Here is a 24,117-nt window from a genome sequence, read left to right as displayed (position 1 = left end):
CCTTGATGGGTCTAGTTTCCGAAATGGGGTAACTTCTGAGGGGTTTCCACTGTTTAGGCACATCAGGGGCTCTACAAACACGACATGGCGTCTGTTAAGGATTCCAGGAAATTTTACATTCAAAAAGTCCAGCGATGCTCCTTCTTTTCTGAGCACTGCCGTTTGCCGAAACAGTAGTTTTCCCCCCACCTATGGGGTATCGGCGTGAACCCCAGGTAAGGGAAAGGCAGTGGCTTATTTGGGGACCTCCACAGATCACCTAATCAAAGGGAATGCAGTCTTTTTTGGCATTTTTTTTGCATAGTACTGCTTCATTCCTTGAGTTGGGCAGAGAATTTTAACAGAGCCACATTCATTGAGGAGCCCCGTGGTCGAAAGCCAACATCTGGGATATTACTTTTATAACCATTGGATACAGCATCCCTTCTAATCTGTGGGACAGCTGGAGATTGCCGAGCGCATAGATAAATACCGCTCTAGTCAGACAGGGCTAAGAGAACCCTATTTTGGGGGTCCTTACTGTTGGACTCACAGTGATTAGGAAGTTGTCTGATTTCCTACAGACAGGGGATATTTTCGGTACAATCTTTTAAATATTTGAGTCTAACCAGGAGCCTGCTACAGCCATTGCTAAAGGAGGGTTATGTGTAGAGAAAGCACCGTAGCATCAAAGACCACCTCAATGGCACTTGCCGGACCGATACCGCGGATTAAAACTTTTTTCTCCTTCAGTCTACTTCTATAATCTATCCAAAGATTTGGTTACCCACAACTATGAGCTATGGCTCCACCATCTATTTCTTTTATATTTATTAATATTTTCCTACATTGGATTTAGATTGTGGGTCCATAATTGGTTAGATTGGCTCGTCCTAATCTTACCTGTTGTATGACTTGGGGGTTGTCTCCTCAGTACAACTAGGGAAATGACGACTATGGATGTTACCCTCAAGGAGGATCTGCCGTAGTGAGGGGCTCTGTAAGACTTGGCATAACCATGTCTTACTTGACTGCTCTTTTCCTTTGAATGGCTACTGTATAAATTCTTCTTTTTGCAACATTTCCTTTCGATAGTAATCCATGGCTCTACATTAGGAGCAGAGGCTGTCCTTACTGGGTTCACCCCTTTGTATAGTGAGAGAGGGATTCCGGATGGCAATTTTCTATGATTTGAGGCATCATGTTGATTTCCGGAGCTAGAGGCACAGTTATCTAAGTCTGGGTTATTATCTATAAAGGCATAGCTGTCAACATTCAAGGGAAATTTAAGCAATTGCCTACCTGCAACAACTACTTTTGAATCTAAGCATACATCACCCCAAAACAAAAAAAACAATGGGAGGGAAAAATAGAAAAACCTGAAGCTTGCTGTGTCTCTGGTATTGGCACCTTTACATTAATTTAGTATGGAAACACATTTTGACTCGCCTGTGGTAAATCACAAGAGATTCACCTGTGATTAATTGTCAGTGCCCATGTGACATGAATTCGCCAATGAATGATGACCTCAGTGTTATAAAAAGCCATATGGTGAAGCGCCTGTTCCTATGTCACAATGGTGAAGACAAATTTGCTGTCTGAGGACATCAGAACTGCTATTATTAGCAGACACAACTTCCAAATGATATAAGGCCATCTTCAAAGACCTTGGAATACCAGTTTCAACAGTGCACAATGTTAAGAAATTTGCTAAGCATGGAACCGTCAAGAACTTCCCTGGACGTGGGGGAAAGAGGAAAATAGACGAGATGTCTTCGAAGGTTGGTGCGAATGGAGGAAAAAAACACCATGTCAAACATTCAAAGACCTGAAGGCCAACCTGGAATAGTCTGGGGTCATGGTTCCATTCACCGCACACTAAACCAAGCAGAGCTTTATGGGCGAAAACCAAGGAAGAAATCATTGCTGAAGAAAAGACATAAGAAGCAACAACTGATCTTTGCCTAAGAGTACCTTGAAAAACCATAATCCTTCTGAGAAAATGTTCTGTGGACAGATGATACAAAAATAGAGCTTTTTGGCAATGCAAAGCAATAGTTTGTTTACAGATTGTGCAATGAAGCTGATAAGGAAAAGACCACCTTTACCAACAGTTAAGCATGGTGGAGGATCCATAATGCTGTGGGGTTGCTTTGCTGCATCTGGTACTGGAAGGCTTAACCATATCACAAGAATCATGAAATCAGAGAATTATCAAGAGATTTTAGAGTGAAATGTCCTACCCAGTGTAAGAAAACTTGGTTTGAGTCGAAGATCATGGGTCCTCCAGCAAGACAATGGTTGAAAAAGAAAAAATGGACTCTAGCTTGGATAAACCTCAAAGAGTGGGAGAAAATTCCAGCTGAGAAGTGCAAGAAGCTTATAGATGGCTACAAGAAACATTTGGAGGTTGTCATCAGTGACAAAGGGTGTGCAACCAAGTATTAATTAGGGGAGCCTTTTATTGCTGCACATGCTGTTTATTCTGTTTTTTTTTCTTTTGAAATTGCAACATGGAAGTTGAAAAACAACGTTGTATTATTGTATTACTTTGGACCACTAATTAAAAAATCCTGAGGATATAATTTTGGTATATTAACATTTATTTTAAAATATATAGTACAGCCTATGAAAAAAATGAAGGAGTGCCAATAATGGTGAGCAGCCCTGTATAATATAATCATGGCTGAAAGTGTTGGCACCATTGACATTGTTCCAGAAAATGAAGTATTTCTCCCCAAAAATTATTGCAATTACATATGATTTGTTATACTCATGGTTATTTCATTTGTGTATATTGGAACAACACAAAAAAAACAGAAAAAAGGGGAAATTGGACATAATTTCACATATAACACCAAAAATGGGTCAGACAAAATTTCTGGCACCCTCAACTTAAGGGGGTTGTCCACTACTAGGACAACCTCCTTCTTAAGCTAAATGTTTGGCCCTGATCACATAAACCTAGTCTCGCCACCAGTGTCGGCTCTGTTCCAGCGGTGTCGGCACTTGCGGTTCCAGTGCTGTGATGCGGTAGAGTGACACGTGATGGCCAATGAACGCTGGCATCACTGTCCCGCCTTCATACGAACTGAACATGAAGATTAAGCCAGGGCTGCAGCTTATCCTGGACTTCCTCTTCATGTTCTGTTTGTCTGAAGGCGGGCCAGTGATGCCAGCTCTGATTGGGCGCCGGGACTGTGAGTGCCGACATGGCTGAAACAAAGCCGGCACGGAAGCTGAGTATAGGTTTGTTTATTTCACCGGGGCCGAACATTTAGTTCGAAAAAAGGGGTTGTCCTGGTTGTGGATTACCCCTTTAATATTTGGCTGCACTCCCTTTGGAATAAATGACTGCAATCAATCGCTTTCTATAACCATCAACAAGCTTCTTACATCTCTCAGCTGGAAGTTTGGACCACTTTTCTTTTGCAAACTGCTCCAGGTCTCTCATATTTGAAGGTGCCTTCTCCCAACAGAAATTTTAAGGACTTTTCACAGGTGTTCAATGGGATTTAGATCTTGACTCATTGCTGACCACTTCAGAACTTTCCAGTGCTTTGTTTCTATCCATTTTTGGGTGCTTCTTGAAGTATGTTTGGGATCATTGTCCTGCTGGAAGACCCATGACCTACGGCCACAAACCCAGCTTTCTGATACTGGGCACTACATTGTGACCCAAAATCCTTTGGTAAGCTCCAAATTTCATGATGCCTTGCACACAGTCAAGGCACCCAGTGCCAGAGGCAGAAAAACAGCCCCAAAACATCTTTGAGCCTCCACCATATTTGACTGTAGGTACTGTGTTCTTTTCTTTGCAGGCCTCATTCTGCTTTCAGTAAACTGTAGAATGATGTGCTTCACCAAAAAGCTGTATCGTGGTCTCCTCTATCCACAAGACCTTTTCCCAGAAGGATTTTGGCTTACTCATGTATATTTTTGCAAACTGTAGTATTGCTTTTTTTATGTCTGTGTCAGCAGCGTTTAATTTCATTCAAATGTTGATTGATAGTTCACACTGACACTGATGCACCCTGAGCCTGCAGGACAGGTTGAATTTCTTTGAACTTGATTGGGGCTGCTTAGTCACCATCCCGGACTATTCTGCGATGTAACCTTTCATCAATTTTTCTCTGTTGTCCAGGGAGATTAGCTACAGTGCCATGAGTAGCTAATCTCCCTGGATTATGTTGCGCACCGTGGACAAAGGAACAGCAAGATCTCTGGAGATGGACTTGTAACCTTTTGAGATTTTTGAGCGTTTTGGTTCTCTTCTCTTTCTGTTCTTCATGCTTAGTGTGGCACACACAGACACACAATGCAAAGATTGAGTCAACTTATCTCCTTTTCCCTGGTTCTCAGTGTTCTTCTCATATTGTCCACACATGTTACTTGCAACAGGTGAGTTTGAACGAGCATCTGCTTGAAACTAAGGTGTTTACCCACAAATTTGGAAAGGTGCCAACAATTATGTCCGGCCCATTTTTGAGGTTTTGTGTGAAATGATGTCCAATTTGCCTTTTTTTTTTGTTGTTCCTTACACACAAAGGAAATTAAACGTGTATACCTAACAAAAAGTGTAATTGCAATAATTTTCTGGGAGAAATACTTCTATGTATAGATATATTTTTCCAGGTGCATGGAAAAATATGGTTTTTGGCCTAAGACGTCCATAAGTTTGGAAAGACTTGATCTCTCTCCCATGTATTTCTTTACTGCTTTAAATTGCACACACAGGAATGCCATGTAAAATAAAAATGGGTTGTACTCAGTGTCGGCGCCAGGACTTGCGTGACGTTGTCACGTCAGCTCTGCGGCCAATAAGAGACCGCTAAAGAGCCGCTTCACCTTTTAATTCCTTTGGACAAAACTGATATCCATAAGAAGAGAGCTGTTGTTGCTCTTTGACTTCCTCCGAATGTCAGTTTTGTTTGTAGGAAGTGAGAGTGTAGTGGCCGCTGATTGGCAGCAGGGCTTACGTGACATAACGTCACATGAGCACCTGGAGCCTCGGCGCCAACATCGCTGGAATGGTGCCAGCAGTACACACTGTTTTTTATTTTTACATAGGGGAATATAGTAATTTGAGAAGGAAGTGGACAGCCTCTTTTCAGTCATAAAGAGCTTGGCATCAAATCATGTTAACTATTCACCTGGCTTTGCCGTAGCTCACGTACCTGGGCAGATAAAGGTTTCCGTAGCCATGAATATAAGGTAGGACCTTGATACAAAAACTTGTGTCTGCGTTCCGGCAATGTTTTAAAACCAAGAAGCGATCCCAGTGGGAATGACCCATGAAAACTGTTTTAAACCTGTGATGAATCTGGCGCCTCTAGGTGATGGTGCTGAAGTAGGATCCGACTCCATATACAGTAGAAAAAGAACTCTGCACTAAGTATTGCGTTGTTGTGAACCTATTAGTATGAGAAGCGCTTCTCAGACAGCGGAGTACCTGCCTTGCTCCTTGCAATTCTTACATCTTATTGCACCATACTTACAGTGCAATCCTTTTGTCCGATGAAGGCCTGTGTATAGGACCGAAAAGTTATAATATCTTTGTATAATTAGTAAAGTTTCACAGCAACGAGCAACGTAATACAGAGTTCCTTTTCTACTTAACCCATATGCGAGCCTTTGTGCTCTTTGATTCTTAATAGAGGCTTTTTCTTTGTCAAGCTTTGCTCTCCGCTGCTGTCGAAGACTTCGTTTTTTGTTTTTTCTATTGTCCTTTTCGGCAGATATGGCATAAAGAATAACCTCGTTCACTGCTATTCTTCCCGTCAAAATAAGGAGACCTGACGGATCTCATAAGTCAGCAATGCCTTCCAGGAGAATGTTATGGCTTCTGCTCATGTTCTTAGCCTTAGTCAAGGGGTAATGTCAGGCGATGACTTCGGACTGTAGGCCGGAAACTGGATGACGAGTCAAGTAAAGTGCACTAACCAATCTCCTCACTCACAAAAACACATTTTAATAAAGTTTATACATATCACACCAGTCTTATCCCTGTCCTAACTTAATGTTTTGTGCAAACACCTATGCGGTGGTACTAGATGATGAATAGAGAAGAATTGTGGAGCAAATTTCTACACTACGACCACATAACAAATCTCTTGTAAATTAGGCCTCATGCACAGAGCAATGACTTGAGCATCGACACATATTTATGTATTGTGCATGCTACATGGCGCCAGGAGGAGCCGTACTCTTCTTTAGAAGAGAACACCTTTGTAATGCGGCGTCCAACAAATCGTGCAACAAGAGTTGTCGCATTGCTAATAATAATTAATAGGGAAAAATCTTTAAATTCCCACTAGTTGGAAATATTGTTGTTCACAGAGTGTTGGCGTGATCAACAAATTACCAAAATTACACAACCCCCCCCAAAAAAAAAAAATCTTGTTGCATCTTTTAAGAGGTTATAAATTTGGGCAATTATGAATTAGAATTAGCATTTGTATAAGTGAATAGGAAATGGTCTGATCCCTGTTTTTAATTAAATTTCCACACAATTTGCTTAAAAAATCCGTTGTCACATTAATACCATTTTAGCTTTTTATATATAGTAATCGCAGTATAGTTTATACAGTTCATACTCTTCACGTATTTGTTTTTCCAATACTAACATGATATTTTGTGTAAACCCTTATGACCTGAGAACTGGTAGATGACAAAAAGAGAAGAATGTGAAATAAATTTCTGACTGCTCGATCAGATTTCTGACAGTTACTAATGACTTATCCACACCGATTGATGGGATGGCCATGCTTTACACGACAATAAATTTCTGTGTAAATAAGGCCTCATGCACACAGAAATTACTTGAGATTTATATGACATGCGGGTATGTATTATGAATTCCATATGCTTCAAAGGAGTCTGCAGGTTTTTTTTAAAAACTTTTTTTTATGATCATTCGAATTAAGTTGATCATATTGTATGTGTAATCTAGTATAACAATTATGATTTTTTAACTATATTCATTTTGGGTTGTGTATTGCACATTATTTAAATAGGGAGGGACCTGTCAATGAAACAGGGCAGGGAGAAGTCGGAGGGAGCTTTGGCAGCATGAAGTCGGAAGGGAGCTTTGGCAGCATGAAGTCGGAGGGAGCTTTGGCAGCATGAAGTCGGAAGGGAGCTCTGGCAGCATGCAGTCGGAAGGGAGCTTTGGCAACATGCAGTCGGAAGGGAGCTTTGGCAACATGCAGTCGGAAGGGAGCTTTGGCAGCATGACGTCGGAAGGGAGCTTTGGCAGCATGACGTCGGAAGGGAGCTTTGGCAGCATGAAGTCGGAGGGAGCTTTGGCAGCATGAAGTCGGAGGGAGCTTTGGCAGCATGAAGTCGGAGGGAGCTTTGGCAGCATGAAGTCGGAAGGGAGCTTTGGCAGCATGAAGTCGGAGGGAGCTTTGGCAGCATGAAGTCGGAAGGGAGCTTTGGCAGCATGACGTCGGAAGGGAGCTCTGGCAGCATGACGTCGGAAGGGAGCTTTGGCAACATGCAGTCGGAGGGAGCTTTGGCAGCATGACGTCGGAAGGGAGCTTTGGCAGCATGAAGTCGGAGGGAGCTTTGGCAGCATGAAGTCGGAGGGAGCTTTGGCAGCATGAAGTCGGAGGGAGCTTAGGCAGCATGAAGTCGGAAGGGAGCTTTGGCAGCATGACGTCGGAAGGGAGCTCTGGCAGCATGACGTCGGAAGGGAGCTCTGGCAGCATGACGTCGGAAGGGAGCTCTGGCAGCATGACGTCGGAAGGGAGCTCTGGCAGCATGACGTCGGGAGGGAGCTCTGGCAGCATGACGTCGGGAGGGAGCTTTGGCAGCATGACGTCGGAAGGGAGCTCTGGCAGCATGACGTCGGAAGGGAGCTCTGGCAGCATGACGTCGGGAGGGAGCTTTGGCAGCATGACGTCGGGAGGGAGCTTTGGCAGCATGACGTCGGGAGGGAGCTTTGGCAGCATGACGTCGGGAGGGAGCTTTGGCAGCATGACGTCGGGAGGGAGCTTTGGCAGCATGACGTCGGGAGGGAGCTTTGGCAGCATGACGTCGGAGGGAGCTTTGGCAGGGAGAAGTCTGAGGCAGCTTTGGCAGCATGACGTCGGAGGCAGCTTTGGCAGCATGAAGTCGGAGGGAGCTTTGGCAGGGAGAAGTCTGAGGCAGCTTTGGCAGCATGAAGTCGGAGGGAGCTGGGCAGGTAGATCTTGGAGGGAGCTTAGCAGCATGAAGTCAGAGGGAGCTGGGCAGGTTAGGAAGAAATCAGAAGGAGCTCGGCAGGTAGAAGTCAGAAGGAGCAGCTTAGGAGATACTTCTCCCCTCACCCAACTCATTTTTCAAGTTATTTGTTATTGATTTAAGAATAAAATAGAGCCCTCTGTAATCAAGTAGCCTGTCCGGATTTCCTGCTGCCCATGGTTGACTTCAAGCACAATTTTGTTCTTTCCCGATAATCTGCACACATATACGGAAGTTTGGCCTTGTTTCTTTAAATTGCCCAATAACCGACTCCATTTTCCTGTGCTTCTTTTAGAACTGCCGCAGGGCACTCCTGAGTCCGTCGAGAATCTGATTCTTTACTTCAATGAGAAATTGGGTCTAGCGAATAAAGGAGAAATTTCAGATGACGCTGCAAAGAAAGGTACTTTATATATTATACACACACCCATCAACCACAAGAACATTACTGTCCTCTAAGCTTTTTGCTCTTGCTTCCAAGTCTGTTGTTTTGCTTTAAGGGATCATCTGGGAGCATCACAGTGTTTTGTTTTTGTTTTTTTCAGAAACTTGAGAAAAATAAAATTGCAATGGTCCTTTTGGACTTCGATAAATAATTTTCAATATCTCGAGAAGGACATTTGTCATATGACATGTTATTGTGTATTTTTAGAGCACAATTGATGCCATGAGGCTGTACATATGAGGATGGTACATACTTTCTCGACTGTAATTTGTATTTTGTAACTATGACAGACTGTTACGGAAATAAGAGGGCCTTGCCCTTGTGGGCTTACAGTCTACAGGATAATGGGGAAGGAGACAGATTGGGGGGTTACGGCATCTCCGGTGGTGGTGAGATGGGTAATTGCAGGCTGTAAGCTTTCTTTGAAGAGATGCGTTTTCAAGTTCCATCTGAAAGCTCCGAGTGTGGCGGATATTCTGATGTGTTGGGACTCAGAATTTCAGAGGACGGGGGATACTCGGGAGAAGTTTTGGAGGTGATTGGGTGAGGATTGTGTGTGTCGGTGGTAGGGAGGTCTTGGGAGGACTAGAGATTACGTGTTAGGAGATTAGTTCAGCTATATACAGTGGAGACAGATTATTCATGGCTTTGTAGGTTAACATTAGTAGTTTGAACTGGATATCTTGGGGAATTGGGAGCCAATGAAGGGATCTGCAGAGGGGAGAAGCGGAGGAGTAATGAGAGAGGTAGATAAGTTGGGTAATGGAGTTAAGGACGAACTGGAAAGGTGCGAGTGTGTTAGCAAGAAGGCCACAGAGGAGGATATTGCAGTAGTCGAGGCGGGAGATGGGGGCATGGACTAACATTTTAGTAGATTGAGGGTTGAGGATAGGACAGATTCTGGAAATATTTTTTGAGTTGGAGGTGGCAAGAGCTTGGATGTGCGGTTTCAAGGACAGGGCAGATTTGAGGGTTACTCCGAGGCAGTGGACTTCCGGTACAAAGAAAAGTGTGATGTAATTTCTTGTGATAGATCGGGTAGGTGAGATGGAGGAAAGATGATGAGTTCAGTTTTGTCCACATTGAGTTTTAGAAAGCGAGAGGAAGAGAAGGAGGAGGATATGGCTGATAGACACTCTGGGATTCTGGACAGCAGAGATGTAACATCTGGGCCAGAGGGGTAGAGCTGAGTGTCATCAGCGTATAGATGATACTACAGTCATGGCCAAAAGTATTGAGAATGAGACAAATAGTAATTTTTCCAAAGTTTACTGCTTCATTTTTTGTAATGGCAATTTGCATATACTCCTGAATGTCAAAGAGTGATCAGCTTAACAGCAATTACTGTACTTGCAAAGTCAATATTTGCCCAGAAAATGAACTTTAACCCCCAAAACACATTTCAACATCATTGCAGTCCTTCCTTAAAAGGAGCAGCTAACATCGTTTTAGTGATTGATCCATTAACACAGGTGTGGGTGTTGATGAGGACAGGGCTGACGATCAATCAGTCATGATTAAGTAAGAATGACATCGCTGGACACTTTAAAAGGAGGCTGGTTCTTGGTATCATTGTTTCTCTTCAGTTAACCATGGTTATCTCTAAAGAAACACGTGCAGCCATCATTGCACTGCACAAAAATGGCCTAACAGGGAAGAGTATCGCAGCTACAAAGATTGCACCTCAGTCAACAATCTATCGCATCATCAAGAACTTCAAGGAGAGAGCTTCCATTGTTGTCAAAAAGGCTCCAGGGCGCCCAAGAAAGACCAAGCGCCAGGACCGTATCTTAAAACTGTTTCAGCTGCGGGATCGGACTACCAGCAGTGCCGAGCTTGCTCAGGAATGGCAGCAGGCTGGTGTGAGTGCTTCTGCACGCACTGTGAGGCGGAGACTCTTTGAGCAAGGGCTGGTTTCAAGGAGGGCAGCAAAGAAGCCACTTCTCTCCAGAAAAAACATCAGGGACCGACTGATATTTTGCAAAAGGTACAGGGAGTGGACTGCTGAGGACTGGGGCAAAGTCATTTTCTCTGATGAATCCCCTTTTCGATTGTTTGGGACATCTGGAAAACAGCTTATTCGGAGAAGAAGAGGTGAGCGCTACCACCAGTCTTGTCTCATGCCAACTGTAAAGCATCCTGAAACCATTCATGTGTGGGGTTGCTTCTCAGCCAAGGGAATTGGCTCACTCACAGTCTTGCCTAAAAACACAGCCATGAATAAAGAATGGTACCAGAATGTCCTCCAAGAGCAACTTCTCCCAATCATCCAAGAGCAGTTTGGCGCCCAACAATGCCTTTTCCAGCATGATGGAGCACCTTGCCATAAAGCAAAGGTGATAACTAAATGGCTCATGGAACAAAACATAGAGATTTTGGGTCCATGGCCTGGAAACTCCCCAGATCTTAATCCCATTGAGAACTTGTGGTCAATCATCAAGAGACGGGTGGACAAACAAAAACCAACAAATTCTGGCAAAATGCAAGCATTGATTATGCAAGAATGGACTGCTATCAGTCAGGATTTGGTCCAAAAGTTGATTGAGAGCATGCCAGGGAGAATTACAGAGGTCTTGAAGAAGAAGGGGCAACACTGCAAATATTGACTTGCTGCATTAACTCATTTTAACTGTCAATATAACCAATTGGTACTCATAATATGATTGCAATTATATTTCTGTATGTGATATAAACATCAGACAAACACTAATAAAAACCGGAGGCCAGCAGATCATGTGAAAATATAATAAGAGTTTGGACAGAGCCTTGAGAGACCCCAACAGAGACAGGGTGGGATGAGGAGGTAGTATGTATGGGAGTAGGAGACGCTAAATGTGCAGTTAAAAAGGTCTGAGATCAGGAGAGGGCAAGGTCTTTGACGCTAAGGAAAGAGTCTCTATAGTAGAAGGGAGTGGTCGACTGTGTCGAAGGCAGAGGGTAGGTCTAGAAGGAGGAGTGTTGAGAATTGTCTGTTAGCTTTGGCAGTAAGTCATTAGTAATTTTGGTCAGGGGAGTGGTGGGGATGGAAGCCAGATTATAGGTTTTCAAACAGTGAGTTAAATTAGGGATGGGGCGAAAGTTAAGCATGGACATACTGTTTGAGGAGGTTGGAGGCGAATGGAAGCAGCGATATGGGACGATAGCTGGACATAGAGGTTGGGTCAAGGGTTGGTGTCTTCAGGATAGGTGTGACCGTGGCATATTTGAAAGCAGAAGGGAAAGGTACCAGAAGTTAATGATAGGTTAGAGAGATGTGTTAGGTCCGGGATAAGTGTGGTAGTGAGGTTGGGGAGGAGATGGAATGGGGTCAAGTGCACAAGTGGTGAGGTGTGATTTGTGGAGACAATGAGTAAGCTCTCCTTCACTGATGGTGGGGAGGAAGGTTATGGGGGAAGGACATTGGTCTGTTATATGAGGAGGTTGTGGTGGTTGAGCACTAAAGACTTGCTTTGTTTGGTCGATCTTATTTTCGAAATGTGCGGCAAAGGCTTCTGCAGAGATGAGGGAGGTCGTAGTTGGCGGTGGAGGGATTTAAAAGTGTTTAATAACTGTTTGGGGTTGTGGGATAAGGAATATACGAGGGTTGTGAAGTAGTCCTCTTTAGCAGAGGTGATAACTTCACCGCATTTAAACAATCAACTTTCACATTCAAGTCGGTTATCTAGTGAGTGTGTTTTCTTCCAGCGCCGCTCCGCAACCCTGGACCTTTGCCAAAGCTTTTTAGTGAGGCATATTTCCTCCTATTGTAGATCTTCAAGTCTATTTTCTCTTATACACAGGGAACAATCTGAATTGAACTTGTAGTCATTGAAAGGGTTGTCCAGTTTTGTGGAGAAAGTCTGCAGTTGCTCTAGGTGTCTTCCAACTTGACTCTTGACAGCGTGCATATCTTGTGTTGTGCGGATTCTCCATCGGCGAGTTTGTGAGATGCATACCTTCAGCCACATGCCAAATAGATGTGCTTACATAAAATGATCACTGTTATGCACACGCCCGGGCTAAGCGGCGTGTGCGTGTGATTGGTAGTGATTCCACTGGACCGTGCCGGAGAGTGAATGCCTGGAGGGGCGTAACTAGGTATTCACCCGATCCGACCAGGGTCGCACGACGGCATACGACGCCAGTGCACCAAGGAGGAACCGAGCAGAGGGACCAGGTGCTACTCCAGGACAGACCCCGGACACGGCTGTTGACCCACACAGGGGAATACAGGAACAGACTGGTAGGCTGGCACACTGACTGGTGGGTATAGGCAGGCACGACTGGTATGCAGGCAGGCGGGTAAGCAGGCAGGGGGGTATAGGCAAGCACAGCAAGAGTGCAGACAGGGAGGCACTAGCAGGTAGGAACACAGGCGGGATAGGACCCAGTACACACCGGGACTCAGGAACAATACAGGCAGAAGGGTACAGGCAGGGCGGGACAGGACTGCCGGAGCAGCGGGCAGAAGCAGGGCAGGACAGGACTGCCGGAGCAGCGGGCAGAAGCAGGGCAGGACAGGACTGCCGGAGCAGCGGGCAGAAGCAGGGCAGGACAGGACTGCCGGAGCAGCGGGCAGAAGCAGGGCAGGACAGGACTGCCGGAGTAGCGGGCAGAAACAGGGCAGGACAGGACTCTGTTCACACGGAACAGACAGGAAGGGAAAGACAGAGCCAGACACCCACAGGGTACTTGCAGTGAAGTAGCGAGTGGACCACAAACTCACAAACGGGAGTACAGAGACAACAGGCAGGAGTTAGGTACGAGTTCAGACTCTGCAGAAAAAGGAAGGGAACGGACATAGAGGAAAAACAGGTAAAGGATAGGAGAGAGTTCAGACTGGAACTGAGTGTACGGAGGAGACCGACACTGCAGCGGGATACAGGAGCGGGTCTGGGAATACTGCCCCCAGAGAGGCGGGACGAACAGGCAAGGAGCGTGTTCAGACAGGACAGACAAGATACAGGAGCGGGTCTAGGTAATCGGCCCCTAGAAGGCGGGAGGAACAGGCTAGGAGCGTGTTCAGACAGGACAGACAAGATACACAGAAAGGACTCAGTTCAGACACGGGAACTAATACCGCAAAGCAGGAGACATACAGGACTAAGTTCAGACAGGCCTGGAAATACAGCCTCCAGGAAAGGCAGACAAGGAAACAAAGACGGGACCTGGCACCTTCAGAGTGCAAACACACACTGAAGGAAAACACTATGCTCAGGCAGGGATAGAAGGGAGCTGCTGAGCTATATACCAAGTGTCAGACAGCAATAGGCTGAGGACGCACAAGGGGTGTGACCCACAGCAGGTACAAAAAGCAGGAAGTGATCGGGCGCCGCCCTTAAGCAGCAGAGACAGACACAAACAGACAGCATGGAGGGAAGCCAGAGAGACACTCTGGACAGGAGATCAAGTGCGCTCTCTTGCACAGTGGGAGATGGACCACCATGCAAGGACGCCGCCAGGTATGTTACAGTACCTCCCCCCTTACGCCCCCTCTTCTTCAGGCCTGCCAGAATCTTCCGCAGGGAATTCGAGGACCAGTCGTTCACTGGGTTGGAGGGGGACAGAGACTTGAGGGTAATCTCTGCTTCGAGGTACATCTTGTCAAGCTCACAGGAAAAAATAGACGGGTTATCAGGTACATAATGAGGAAAAGTCACTGTCTCTTTGTTATCTGGTGGTACCCCGGAGGATTCAGGAAACAACTGGAGGTCCTCCGCCGGGTCAGAAGAGTGCAGAGGCTCAGAGAAAACAACTGCTTCAGAGTACACTAGGTCGGACTCACTGGAGGAAGCAGGCGAGGTATCGGGTACCGAGTATAGGAAAGTCTCTGTCCATTCACCACCAGGTGGCACCCCGAAGGGTTCTGAACACAACTGGAGGTCCTCCGCCTGGTCGGAGGGGTGTAGAGACTCGGGAGTAACCTCTGCTTCGGAGTACACTAGGTTGGACTCACTGGACGAAGCGAGCGAGGTATCAGGTACAGGATATAGGAAAGTCTCTGTCCATTCACCACCAGGTGGCACCCCGAAGGATTCTGAACACAACTGGAGGTCCTCCGCCTGGTCGGAGGGGTGTAGAGACTCAGGAGTAACCTCTGCTTCGGAGTACACTAGGTTGGACTCACTGGACGAAGCGAGCGAGGTATCAGGTACAGAGTATAGGAGAGTCTCTGTCCTTTCGCTACCAGGTAGCACCCCGAAGGGTTCAGGAGACAACTGGAGATCCTCCGCCTGGTCGGAGGGGTGTAGAGACTCGGAGGTAACTACCACTTTGGGGTACCCATTGTCAGGCTCACAGGACGAAGCGGACAAAGTATTGAGTACCGGGTGTAGAGAAGTCTCTCTCCATTTGTCATCGAGTGGTATCCCGGAGGATTCAGGAGGCAACAGGGGATCCTCCGCCAGGTAGTAGAGGTGCACAGACTCAGAGGTAACCACAGCTTTGGAGCATCCTTGGACATGCACACCGGTTAAAGAGAGAGAAGCATCTGATGCCGGGTGCAGGAAGTTCTCCTGTGTGGAGTCTGGATGGGCAGAAGTCTCTTCGGGCAGGAGAACTGGTGCACTACCCACGCACATTACCCATTGGGGTTTCTCCGGGATACAGGGAGATGAAGCTTCAGTAGGGACTTCAAGGTTGGGGTCAGGAGGTCTCAGGGAGGACAGACCCTGGCGTGACGGCTTGCCTCTACGTCTAGCACGTCTGGACTGCCTCTTGAGGTTGAGAGAAGTATTCCGGAAAGCGTAGTCACCCTGTGAGGATTCTGGGTGGGCAGTAGTCTCATTGGGCTGGAGGACTATTGCGCTACCCACACACATTACCTGTCGGGGCTGCTCCGGGATATTGGGAAGTGAAGCTTCAGCAGGGGCTTCAGGGTTAGGATCCTCGAAGACCATACGAAAGGCCACCAGGAAGGCCTGCAGGTCAAGGACGACAGGATCCCATGCTTCCCATAGGGGAGTGACCCATTTCAAGGCATCACCCGCTAGGTAGTCAATCATAAAGGCCACTTTAGCCCAATCGGAAGGAAAATAGAGAGGGTAGGCCTTAAAGTGTAGCATGCATAGCTCCACAAATGCACGACACTGTCTTGGATCCCCATAGTAACGTGGCGGATCCGCAGGAACGAGAGCTGATAGATCCATCTGGACGGGTGCGTAATTCGCCTGGAACTCAGCTAAAGGGAAAAAAAAAAATTTATTTATTTATTTTAATGCATGTATTTGCTGGAAAAACTTCTCAGAGAGCGAAGGCCGTGGGGCTCAACGGGAACCATGGCCTGCGCATGCTGTTATGCACACGCCCGGGCTAAGCGGCGTGTGCGTGTGATTGGTAGTGATTCCACTGGACCGTGCCGGAGAGTGAATGCCTGGAGGGGCGTAACTAGGTATTCACCCGATCCGACCAGGGTCGCACGACGGCATACGACGCCAGTGCACCAAGGAGGAACCGAGCAGAGGGACCAGGTGCTACTCCAGGACAGACCCCGGACACGGCTGTTGACCCACACAGGGGAATACAGGAACAGACTGGTAGGCTGGCACACTGACTGGTGGGTATAGGCAGGCACGACTGGTATGCAGGCAGGCGGGTAAGCAGGCAGGGGGGTATAGGCAAGCACAGCAAGAGTGCAGACAGGGAGGCACTAGCAGGTAGGAACACAGGCGGGATAGGACCCAGTACACACCGGGACTCAGGAACAATACAGGCAGAAGGGTACAGGCAGGGCGGGACAGGACTGCCGGAGCAGCGGGCAGAAGCAGGGCAGGACAGGACTGCCGGAGCAGCGGGCAGAAGCAGGGCAGGACAGGACTGCCGGAGCAGCGGGCAGAAGCAGGGCAGGACAGGACTGCCGGAGTAGCGGGCAGAAACAGGGCAGGACAGGACTCTGTTCACACGGAACAGACAGGAAGGGAAAGACAGAGCCAGACACCCACAGGGTACTTGCAGTGAAGTAGCGAGTGGACCACAAACTCACAAACGGGAGTACAGAGACAACAGGCAGGAGTTAGGTACGAGTTCAGACTCTGCAGAAAAAGGAAGGGAACGGACATAGAGGAAAAACAGGTAAAGGATAGGAGAGAGTTCAGACTGGAACTGAGTGTACGGAGGAGACCGACACTGCAGCGGGATACAGGAGCGGGTCTGGGAATACTGCCCCCAGAGAGGCGGGACGAACAGGCAAGGAGCGTGTTCAGACAGGACAGACAAGATACAGGAGCGGGTCTAGGTAATCGGCCCCTAGAAGGCGGGAGGAACAGGCTAGGAGCGTGTTCAGACAGGACAGACAAGATACACAGAAAGGACTCAGTTCAGACACGGGAACTAATACCGCAAAGCAGGAGACATACAGGACTAAGTTCAGACAGGCCTGGAAATACAGCCTCCAGGAAAGGCAGACAAGGAAACAAAGACGGGACCTGGCACCTTCAGAGTGCAAACACACACTGAAGGAAAACACTATGCTCAGGCAGGGATAGAAGGGAGCTGCTGAGCTATATACCAAGTGTCAGACAGCAATAGGCTGAGGACGCACAAGGGGTGTGACCCACAGCAGGTACAAAAAGCAGGAAGTGATCGGGCGCCGCCCTTAAGCAGCAGAGACAGACACAAACAGACAGCATGGAGGGAAGCCAGAGAGACACTCTGGACAGGAGATCAAGTGCGCTCTCTTGCACAGTGGGAGATGGACCACCATGCAAGGACGCCGCCAGGTATGTTACAATCACCCAAAAACAAGCACAAAAAAAACAACATTCTGCCTGCAGAAGATAACGCTGAAAAATTGCAACTTAGGAGGCTTTTTCCGGGAAGAGAAGGGGAAACTACAGGCAGCTGGAAATTCTCTTGTCTCTAATAAGATGTATTACAAAGTTTTAATACATTCCCCTATAGTATGAAGAAATAGCGATAAGTAGCAGTGCCCTATGTGTCATGCTGCCTTGGTTTCAAGACGAGGTTCACACCTCCGTTTTTCCACTGTCTTCCCTCCGCGAACTCATAGGATTTTTGATAACAAGTAAATTACAAAGTTTATCCATTTAAGATAAATGTTAAAGGGGTTGTCCACTACAAGGACAACCCCTTCTTGAACTAAATGTTTGGCACCAATAAAATAAAAAAAAACTATACTCCCCTCCCGTGCTGGCGCCATTCCAGCGATGTCGGCACTCACGGTCCTGGGGTGTGATGCGGTGGAATGACACTTGGTGCCCCGCGCCCAATCAGTGCTGGTGTCACTGTCTCTGCCTTTGTATCAACTGAACATGAAGAAGAAGTCGGAGAGCAGCTGCCGCGCGGACTTCCTCTTCATGTTCAATTCTACAGGAGGCGGGGATAATGACGCCAGCGCTGATTGGGCGCGGGGTACCACATGTCATTCCACCGCATCACAGACCCAGGACCGTGAGTGCTAACACCGCTGGAATGGCGCCAGCACGGGAGGGGAGTATAGGTTTTTTTTTTGTTTTATTGGGGCTAAACATTTAATTCAAGAAGAGGTTGTCCTAGAAGTGGACAACCCCTTTTATGAAAGTTTCTAGTTGGCAGTATCTGGCTGCTTAACCTTCTCTTGATAAAACTGGCTGGAAGAAAGGGCGTGCCCCCTATTTGACTATTTTGAACATTAATGTGATTAGTTGTAAATTAGTATTGTTCTGTTCTATATTATATATTTTTTCTGATTATTTGACTTGTTTTTTTTTTTTGTTTTGTTTTTTTTTTACAGTTAATTTAGAATGTCTTAAATTACAGAACAAGACCGTTACATATGATTTCTTTTTCTTGCAGAGGTTGGAACACCAAGTGAAATATTTGAGGAAATACTTGTACCTGAAGCAGAGAATGACGAAGAATTTGAGGCTTGCACAAAAGGTTGGTCAAGTTCCTTTTATAGTTTTGTCCCAAGACATCACCCAGAAACTGCCCAAGCATGCTAAAAAGCAAACAAACACACACATACTCACCTGCAGATCACCATCCGTACACCTTGTTGACTTCTCTTCCGGGACATCATGTGACCACTTCAATCAATTGCCGCCAACTTATTGTTCACTTCTACGGCCACTGATTGACTGCAGCGGTTACATGATGTGCCTGCCTTAGGAGAAGGTGGAACCTGACAGTGATATAGAGGGAGTTTTGTAGGTAACATTTTGTTTTGGGCCATGCTGGGACTGTTTGTAACAAAGTCTTGAACATACTAGAATAAAAGAAACTAAGAACAAAATGTTTTCTTCAGCCTAATTAAGACTATCTTGGTGTTCTGGGGAAGCGTAGGGGTAAATATTTGGTTCATTAATTATCTAGGGTAAATTAATTCATTATGTATTGAGGAAATGCGAAGACGTCAGAAAGGTGACTAATTCACCACGTCCTTCCGTGTTCTGTTACGTTCCTCTTTCATAGCGGGTCTCACTTAGTGGCCTCGGTTTATTCCGTTTCTTTTTCGGCAGTTTTATTCTCCCAGTTTGATGGCCTTTTCCGATCTTCTGTTGTTTTCTCCATTTTTGGCACTTTTGTACTATTTTCAGGGGGCTTTTTGCTGATATGAGGTCATCCTGTCACCTTCTGTCATCCCCTAATTTATATCATCCCCGTCATGGCTGTTTTCACCTCAAACCTCCATGAGTTTCCATCGCAGTCATCACTTACTTTGCATGCTCACAGTGTGATAAATGTTTGCCATGCAGTCTGCCAGACTCCCTACTGTGCAGAGTACCTTAGCCCCACCATCCATTCAGGATCCTTTGGATTCCCCTCAGAACCATGTTCTTCAGAATGGGTCAAGTGTTTGACATAGGCTGTGGGTAACCTGGCTAGCCTCTAAACTTCAATGATTGAATCTTTGGGACTGTCTACTGGCCCAGATCACCCGTCAGTGATCTCTCACCGAATCTGGACCTTAAGCCCTGTCTAATGTAGAGGGTCTCTTCCCAAAGAAGCTCTCCAACATCCTCAGATCATTCCCCAGACAGAGCCACTGCGGATAAACTGCTTCTTTCCCTGTCCAGATGGAATCCTGAGAGGACTCCTCAGACTCTGATTTGGTGTATGAGCAGGATACAAAGCTTACCTCAAACAGTATACAGGTGGTAAGGTGTAATCTCCAAGTTAAGGATGGCTTCACCGCTCGATCCCAAGAAACAGTTTGTTTCCAGCCCGCAACAAATCTCTTTATCCAACCATAAAGACTTTGATTATCTTTTTGCCAAGGAGTGGAAACACCTCCCACTCCAGACAGCTTTTGTTCAAACCGAAGCCTTCCTTGCACACCTGCGCCAATGCCATGGAGCCCTTCACTTCCCAATCCTCCACCTCAAGAATGTCTTCCACTTTCCACTCAAAACAACTGGGTGGGAGGACATCTTTTCTCCTTCAGAGAGGAGTGGATGACTCATGTGGACAACTTCTGGGTCAAGGAGATAGTATCTATGGGTTGCAAGATAGAGTTCGCCTTTCTGCACCCTATCAGGTTTTTCAATTCACCCCTATTGTTTTAGTTCCAGACACAAAATGGTCCCAGAAATCTTACTCTGACCTGTTCATAGTGCCCAAAAAGGACGGCTATGTCAGGCACATTCTGGATTTAAAGAGACTTGATTTGTGCGAGTCCAAAGATTTTGCATGCAACACCTTCTTTCTGGAGCCAGGAGAATTCCTCTCTTCGTTAAACATGTGACATGGATCTTCACACTCCCAACCCAAACTTCCACCAATGATTCCTTCGCTTCGCTATTGGCTTTCTTCATTTCCAGTTTGTCACACTGCCCTTTCAAACAGCTCTAAGGGTCATCATGGAAGTTCTCACTCACCTCATAGCAGCTCTCCATGCTAGAAGGATGGAAATCATCCTTTGTCTGGATGATCTTTTGGAGAATCTGTCCAGTCTTCAAAACACCTTGTAGTCCTTGAAATTCTTTTTATTTGACAGAAATCGTGTCTGCCACTATCACAGCGCCTGAAATCTCTGGGTATGACATTCTACACCTACTTGTTTTGGGTCTTTTATCTTCCTGTCAAACTGTCCCTTCTTTGAGTCAGTGTTTCATTTGTGGCTAAAGACCTTGTGCGCCATCCATTTCTGCTTGGGAGTTCTCGGTAGGATTATCTCAGTCCTCAAGGACGTATGTTTCGCCCAATTTCACATCTGCCCATTACAGCTTTCCATTCTGTCCCTGGAACCAGTCAGTGGACACCTTGGATCATCTCATCCATCCATCCATTCAAGTTCGCAGAGATCTGTGTTGGTTAACATGGTCCACTCTACTTTGCAGCAGATCCTTCCTTCCTCTCCAATGGCAGGTGGTGATGACAGACGTCAGTTTCTCAGCTTGGGGAGTGGTGTTCAACCATCACACCACTCTGGGTTTCTTGTCTGCAGAATTCTACCTTCAGATCAACCTCCTGGAACTGAGTAATTTTTCTGGCTCTCCTACTGGTACAGTTTTCTCAGTGACTGTCCGCATTAGAGTGCGGACAGACGACTTGACTGCGGTGGCCTACTTGAACCATTAGGATGAACCAGGGACCCCTCGACCATTAAGAGAAACCACCAAAATTCTTCTTGTTCCAGTGCTCTCAGAGGCCCATGTTCCTAGTGTGGAAAACTGCGCAGCAAAATTCTCTGCTGAAAAACTCTGGATCCAGGAGTTTGAGCTCTCCTCTCAGAAGTCTTCAGCTAGCGGTCTTTGAAGGTGCTCCCTGACATAGACCTTGTAGAGATTCACACTCTCAGGTAGGCACTAGGTAGCATTCGCACAGGCAATGCAGTTTGGTCCAAACTTTTTTTTTTTTTTTTTTACTTTCATAAAACTTCAAGGGATTAAAAAACAAAAACAGCCTCTTCTGGCCACAAAGGTATAACAGCAAATAAACAGCTTATACACCAGCAGGCAATGACTACCAGAACTGGCTCACCCATTCACAATTCAGTCCTTCTCTCACTGCTGGCTAAACCATGCAAAGTTTTTCCTAGACTGCAGTTCAGGTTCCACCCCAAGCTCAGTGTGCTTCAGAATCACTGGATACTCACCAACCCAAACACTTCTCAGGCTCTAGTAGACTGTCCACCATGAAATGATCTTTTCCTCGCTAACACCACAGACTGCTCAGCTTCTCAACTGACTTGACAAGTGAACACCCAGACTGGCTCTAGACATAGCTAGCAAGGTGCATCTAATTAAGACCTGCAGTGGTAGGAATTAACTCAATCCTTCCTGGCTTTCCTACGTATCCTCCCCCTCTGCCTAAAGCTGAGGCTAGGCACCATCTGCCAACCCACAGTGCCTAAAGGGGGGCCGCTTTACCAAAACTAATTTTGTGAGGGGGCATGGTCAGTTCTGTATTGCCTTCCCTGAGACTACCTCCCGGTGCACCTCAGGAGCTCTACATCTCTTTGATGACACGAGTGTGATGTAGTAACTTCCAAGAATCTGCCCCTATTTTTGGGTACCAATTGCCCTCCGTGTTGTCTTTGGGAAGGAGACAAATTTCTTGCTACCTTGACACCCAGAATGTTGGCTTCTGGGCCAACAAAAACAAACAAGGGGTTTCTAGTGGGTTCCTATCCTTCCAGGGTTTTAGCAGGTTTCCACAATATATGGGAAAGGGCTTCATTTGTCCTGGTCAGTGTACTTTATAGTTGACCTCTCCCTCCTTTTCCATTACCTTAGGGGGTCTCTGACCCTGGATAAGGAACTTTCCGTCTACTGTGGAAAATAACACAATTACCCGATCCCCAGGCCTAAATTGTATCACTGACACCGACTGATTATACCCCCTGGATTTTTCCTCTTGGGCCTTGAGGAGGCGCTCTTTTACCTGTCCATTCACTTTGGTCCCTCGACTCAACACATTATTGTGCCTGGCCAGATTATTGCCTCGCAGCCCCAAAGTTGTCCTGGGACTCCTCCAGGTCAGGGATATAGGTTTCAGGGGATGCTTCATCGTCTAGCCAGTACAGTGAAAGGAAATTCACCATTTACATCATATGACCTTGTTACCATAGCTGACCCCTGGTGGCATACTGGACTACTGGGTGCTACAGCTCTAGCTCCTAAGACCTATAACTTTCCGTTAAGTCATTTTCTATAACAATATCATGCAATAAGTCTTTGACCGTTCCTACTTGGTGGGACACGGAACCAGTGTCTGTTCGTATGTCGACCTGGGGTATGGGATAGTTTTTGGCGTCTCCATGGATACACCTTACCCCCATACCCTTCCCACAGACTAGCACTTGCGGAAGTGTGGCCCTTACCAGTGTCACCAAACTCTGAGTCCAGAAGTCCCATCACTTGGACACTGTTCAGTCACTTGGCATTCCTGAGGCCCCTTGCCAGGGTGAGAAACAGCACTGCAGAGAGGGTAGGCAAAGTAGCGTTAGTGCTGACCTACACTGCAGTTCATTGCTTCTGATAACAGCAGACGATGGACTGATATATTCCCCAAGGGACAACACTTAACAGACAATGGTATGAGATGTACCCCTTGAACCTGGCTCTAATCCCTCCTGGATCTTTGGGCGACCCTCAGATGTTGTCTTGGGCCCCTTCTTTGGAGTATGCCAGAAAGGTGACCTCAGGTTCCCTTGATTGTTTAGGGAGTTCTCCATGGCAAATTATCTTTCCACAAGGCTCACAAGGTCATCTGCATTTTGGGGATCTTCCTGGGCAAGAACGCTTTGTACAGATTTAGGCAGTGAGCGGATAAATTGGTCCACTACCACTCTTTCCATCATCACTGCTGGAGAGCAGGTCTCGCGCTGCTGCCATTCTTGCACCAATTTTAACAGGCTGAACATCTGGGACCAGGGAGGCTTGTCCTTTTAGTAGTGCCAGAGGTGCACTCGTTGCGCCCGAACGTGCCATAATTTCCACCTTCAGCTTGTCATACTTCTTGGCATCCTGCAGGGCAAGGTTGTAGTGCACTTTCTGCCGTTCCTTAGTAAGGTACAGAGGTTGGACCTCTGCCCATTGCTCCAGGGGAAGTTTCTCCCTGTCTGCCACACTCTCAAAGACAGTCAGGAAAGCCTCGACATCGTCCTCCAGAGTCATTTTCTGCAAGGCCTCTCATACTCTTCGCCTCACACGTTACCGTCTCCAGGTCTGTGGAGTCGGTAAGCCAAACCTCCGACTCCTCAATTTCCATGTCACTGACTCCGACTCCCTCATACATGGCTCATGTTTAAGTAGCACAGATTAATCTCAGCTAAAAGTCTAGACCCTTAGATCAGGAATAGGACAGACATTTATAGGACATTTCATAACTTTCCCAAATTCTTATGAAAAAATATTCCCCACAAACTGCATTGAACTACTGGACCCAATTTATTATATGTTTTAGGAGTCAGTTGGTCCATTTTATACCGACTCCGACTCCACAGCCCTGACCGTCACTCTGGCTGGCGGGAAGTACCGTCTCTCTCACCCAGTTTCTGCCAAGAGAACGATCTGCTGCTAATGCAACAGCTGGATGAAGAACGT

The 24,117-nt window shown here is 46.6% G+C and overlaps 1 protein-coding gene across 1 annotated transcript in view; it reads left to right on the top strand.

The window, feature by feature from the left end:
• The window catches only part of LOC141258441 (uncharacterized), a 58,880-nt gene that overhangs the window by 8,368 nt on the left and 26,395 nt on the right, over positions 1-24,117 (top strand). The window contains exons 4-5 of the mRNA XM_073673439.1: positions 8,501-8,608; positions 18,422-18,505. Coding sequence (XP_073529540.1) covers positions 8,501-8,608; positions 18,422-18,505 — 192 coding nt within the window. The remainder of the gene's footprint in view (positions 1-8,500; positions 8,609-18,421; positions 18,506-24,117) is intronic.

Source organism: Phyllobates terribilis, unplaced genomic scaffold (assembly GCF_046119375.1).
Source record: "Phyllobates terribilis strain yellow unplaced genomic scaffold, ASM4611937v1 Scaffold_3__8_contigs__length_932513732, whole genome shotgun sequence".
NCBI lineage: Eukaryota > Metazoa > Chordata > Amphibia > Anura > Dendrobatidae > Phyllobates > Phyllobates terribilis.
The sequence above is the reverse complement of the archived record's forward strand: the minus strand, read 5'-3'. Positions and strand labels throughout refer to the sequence as shown.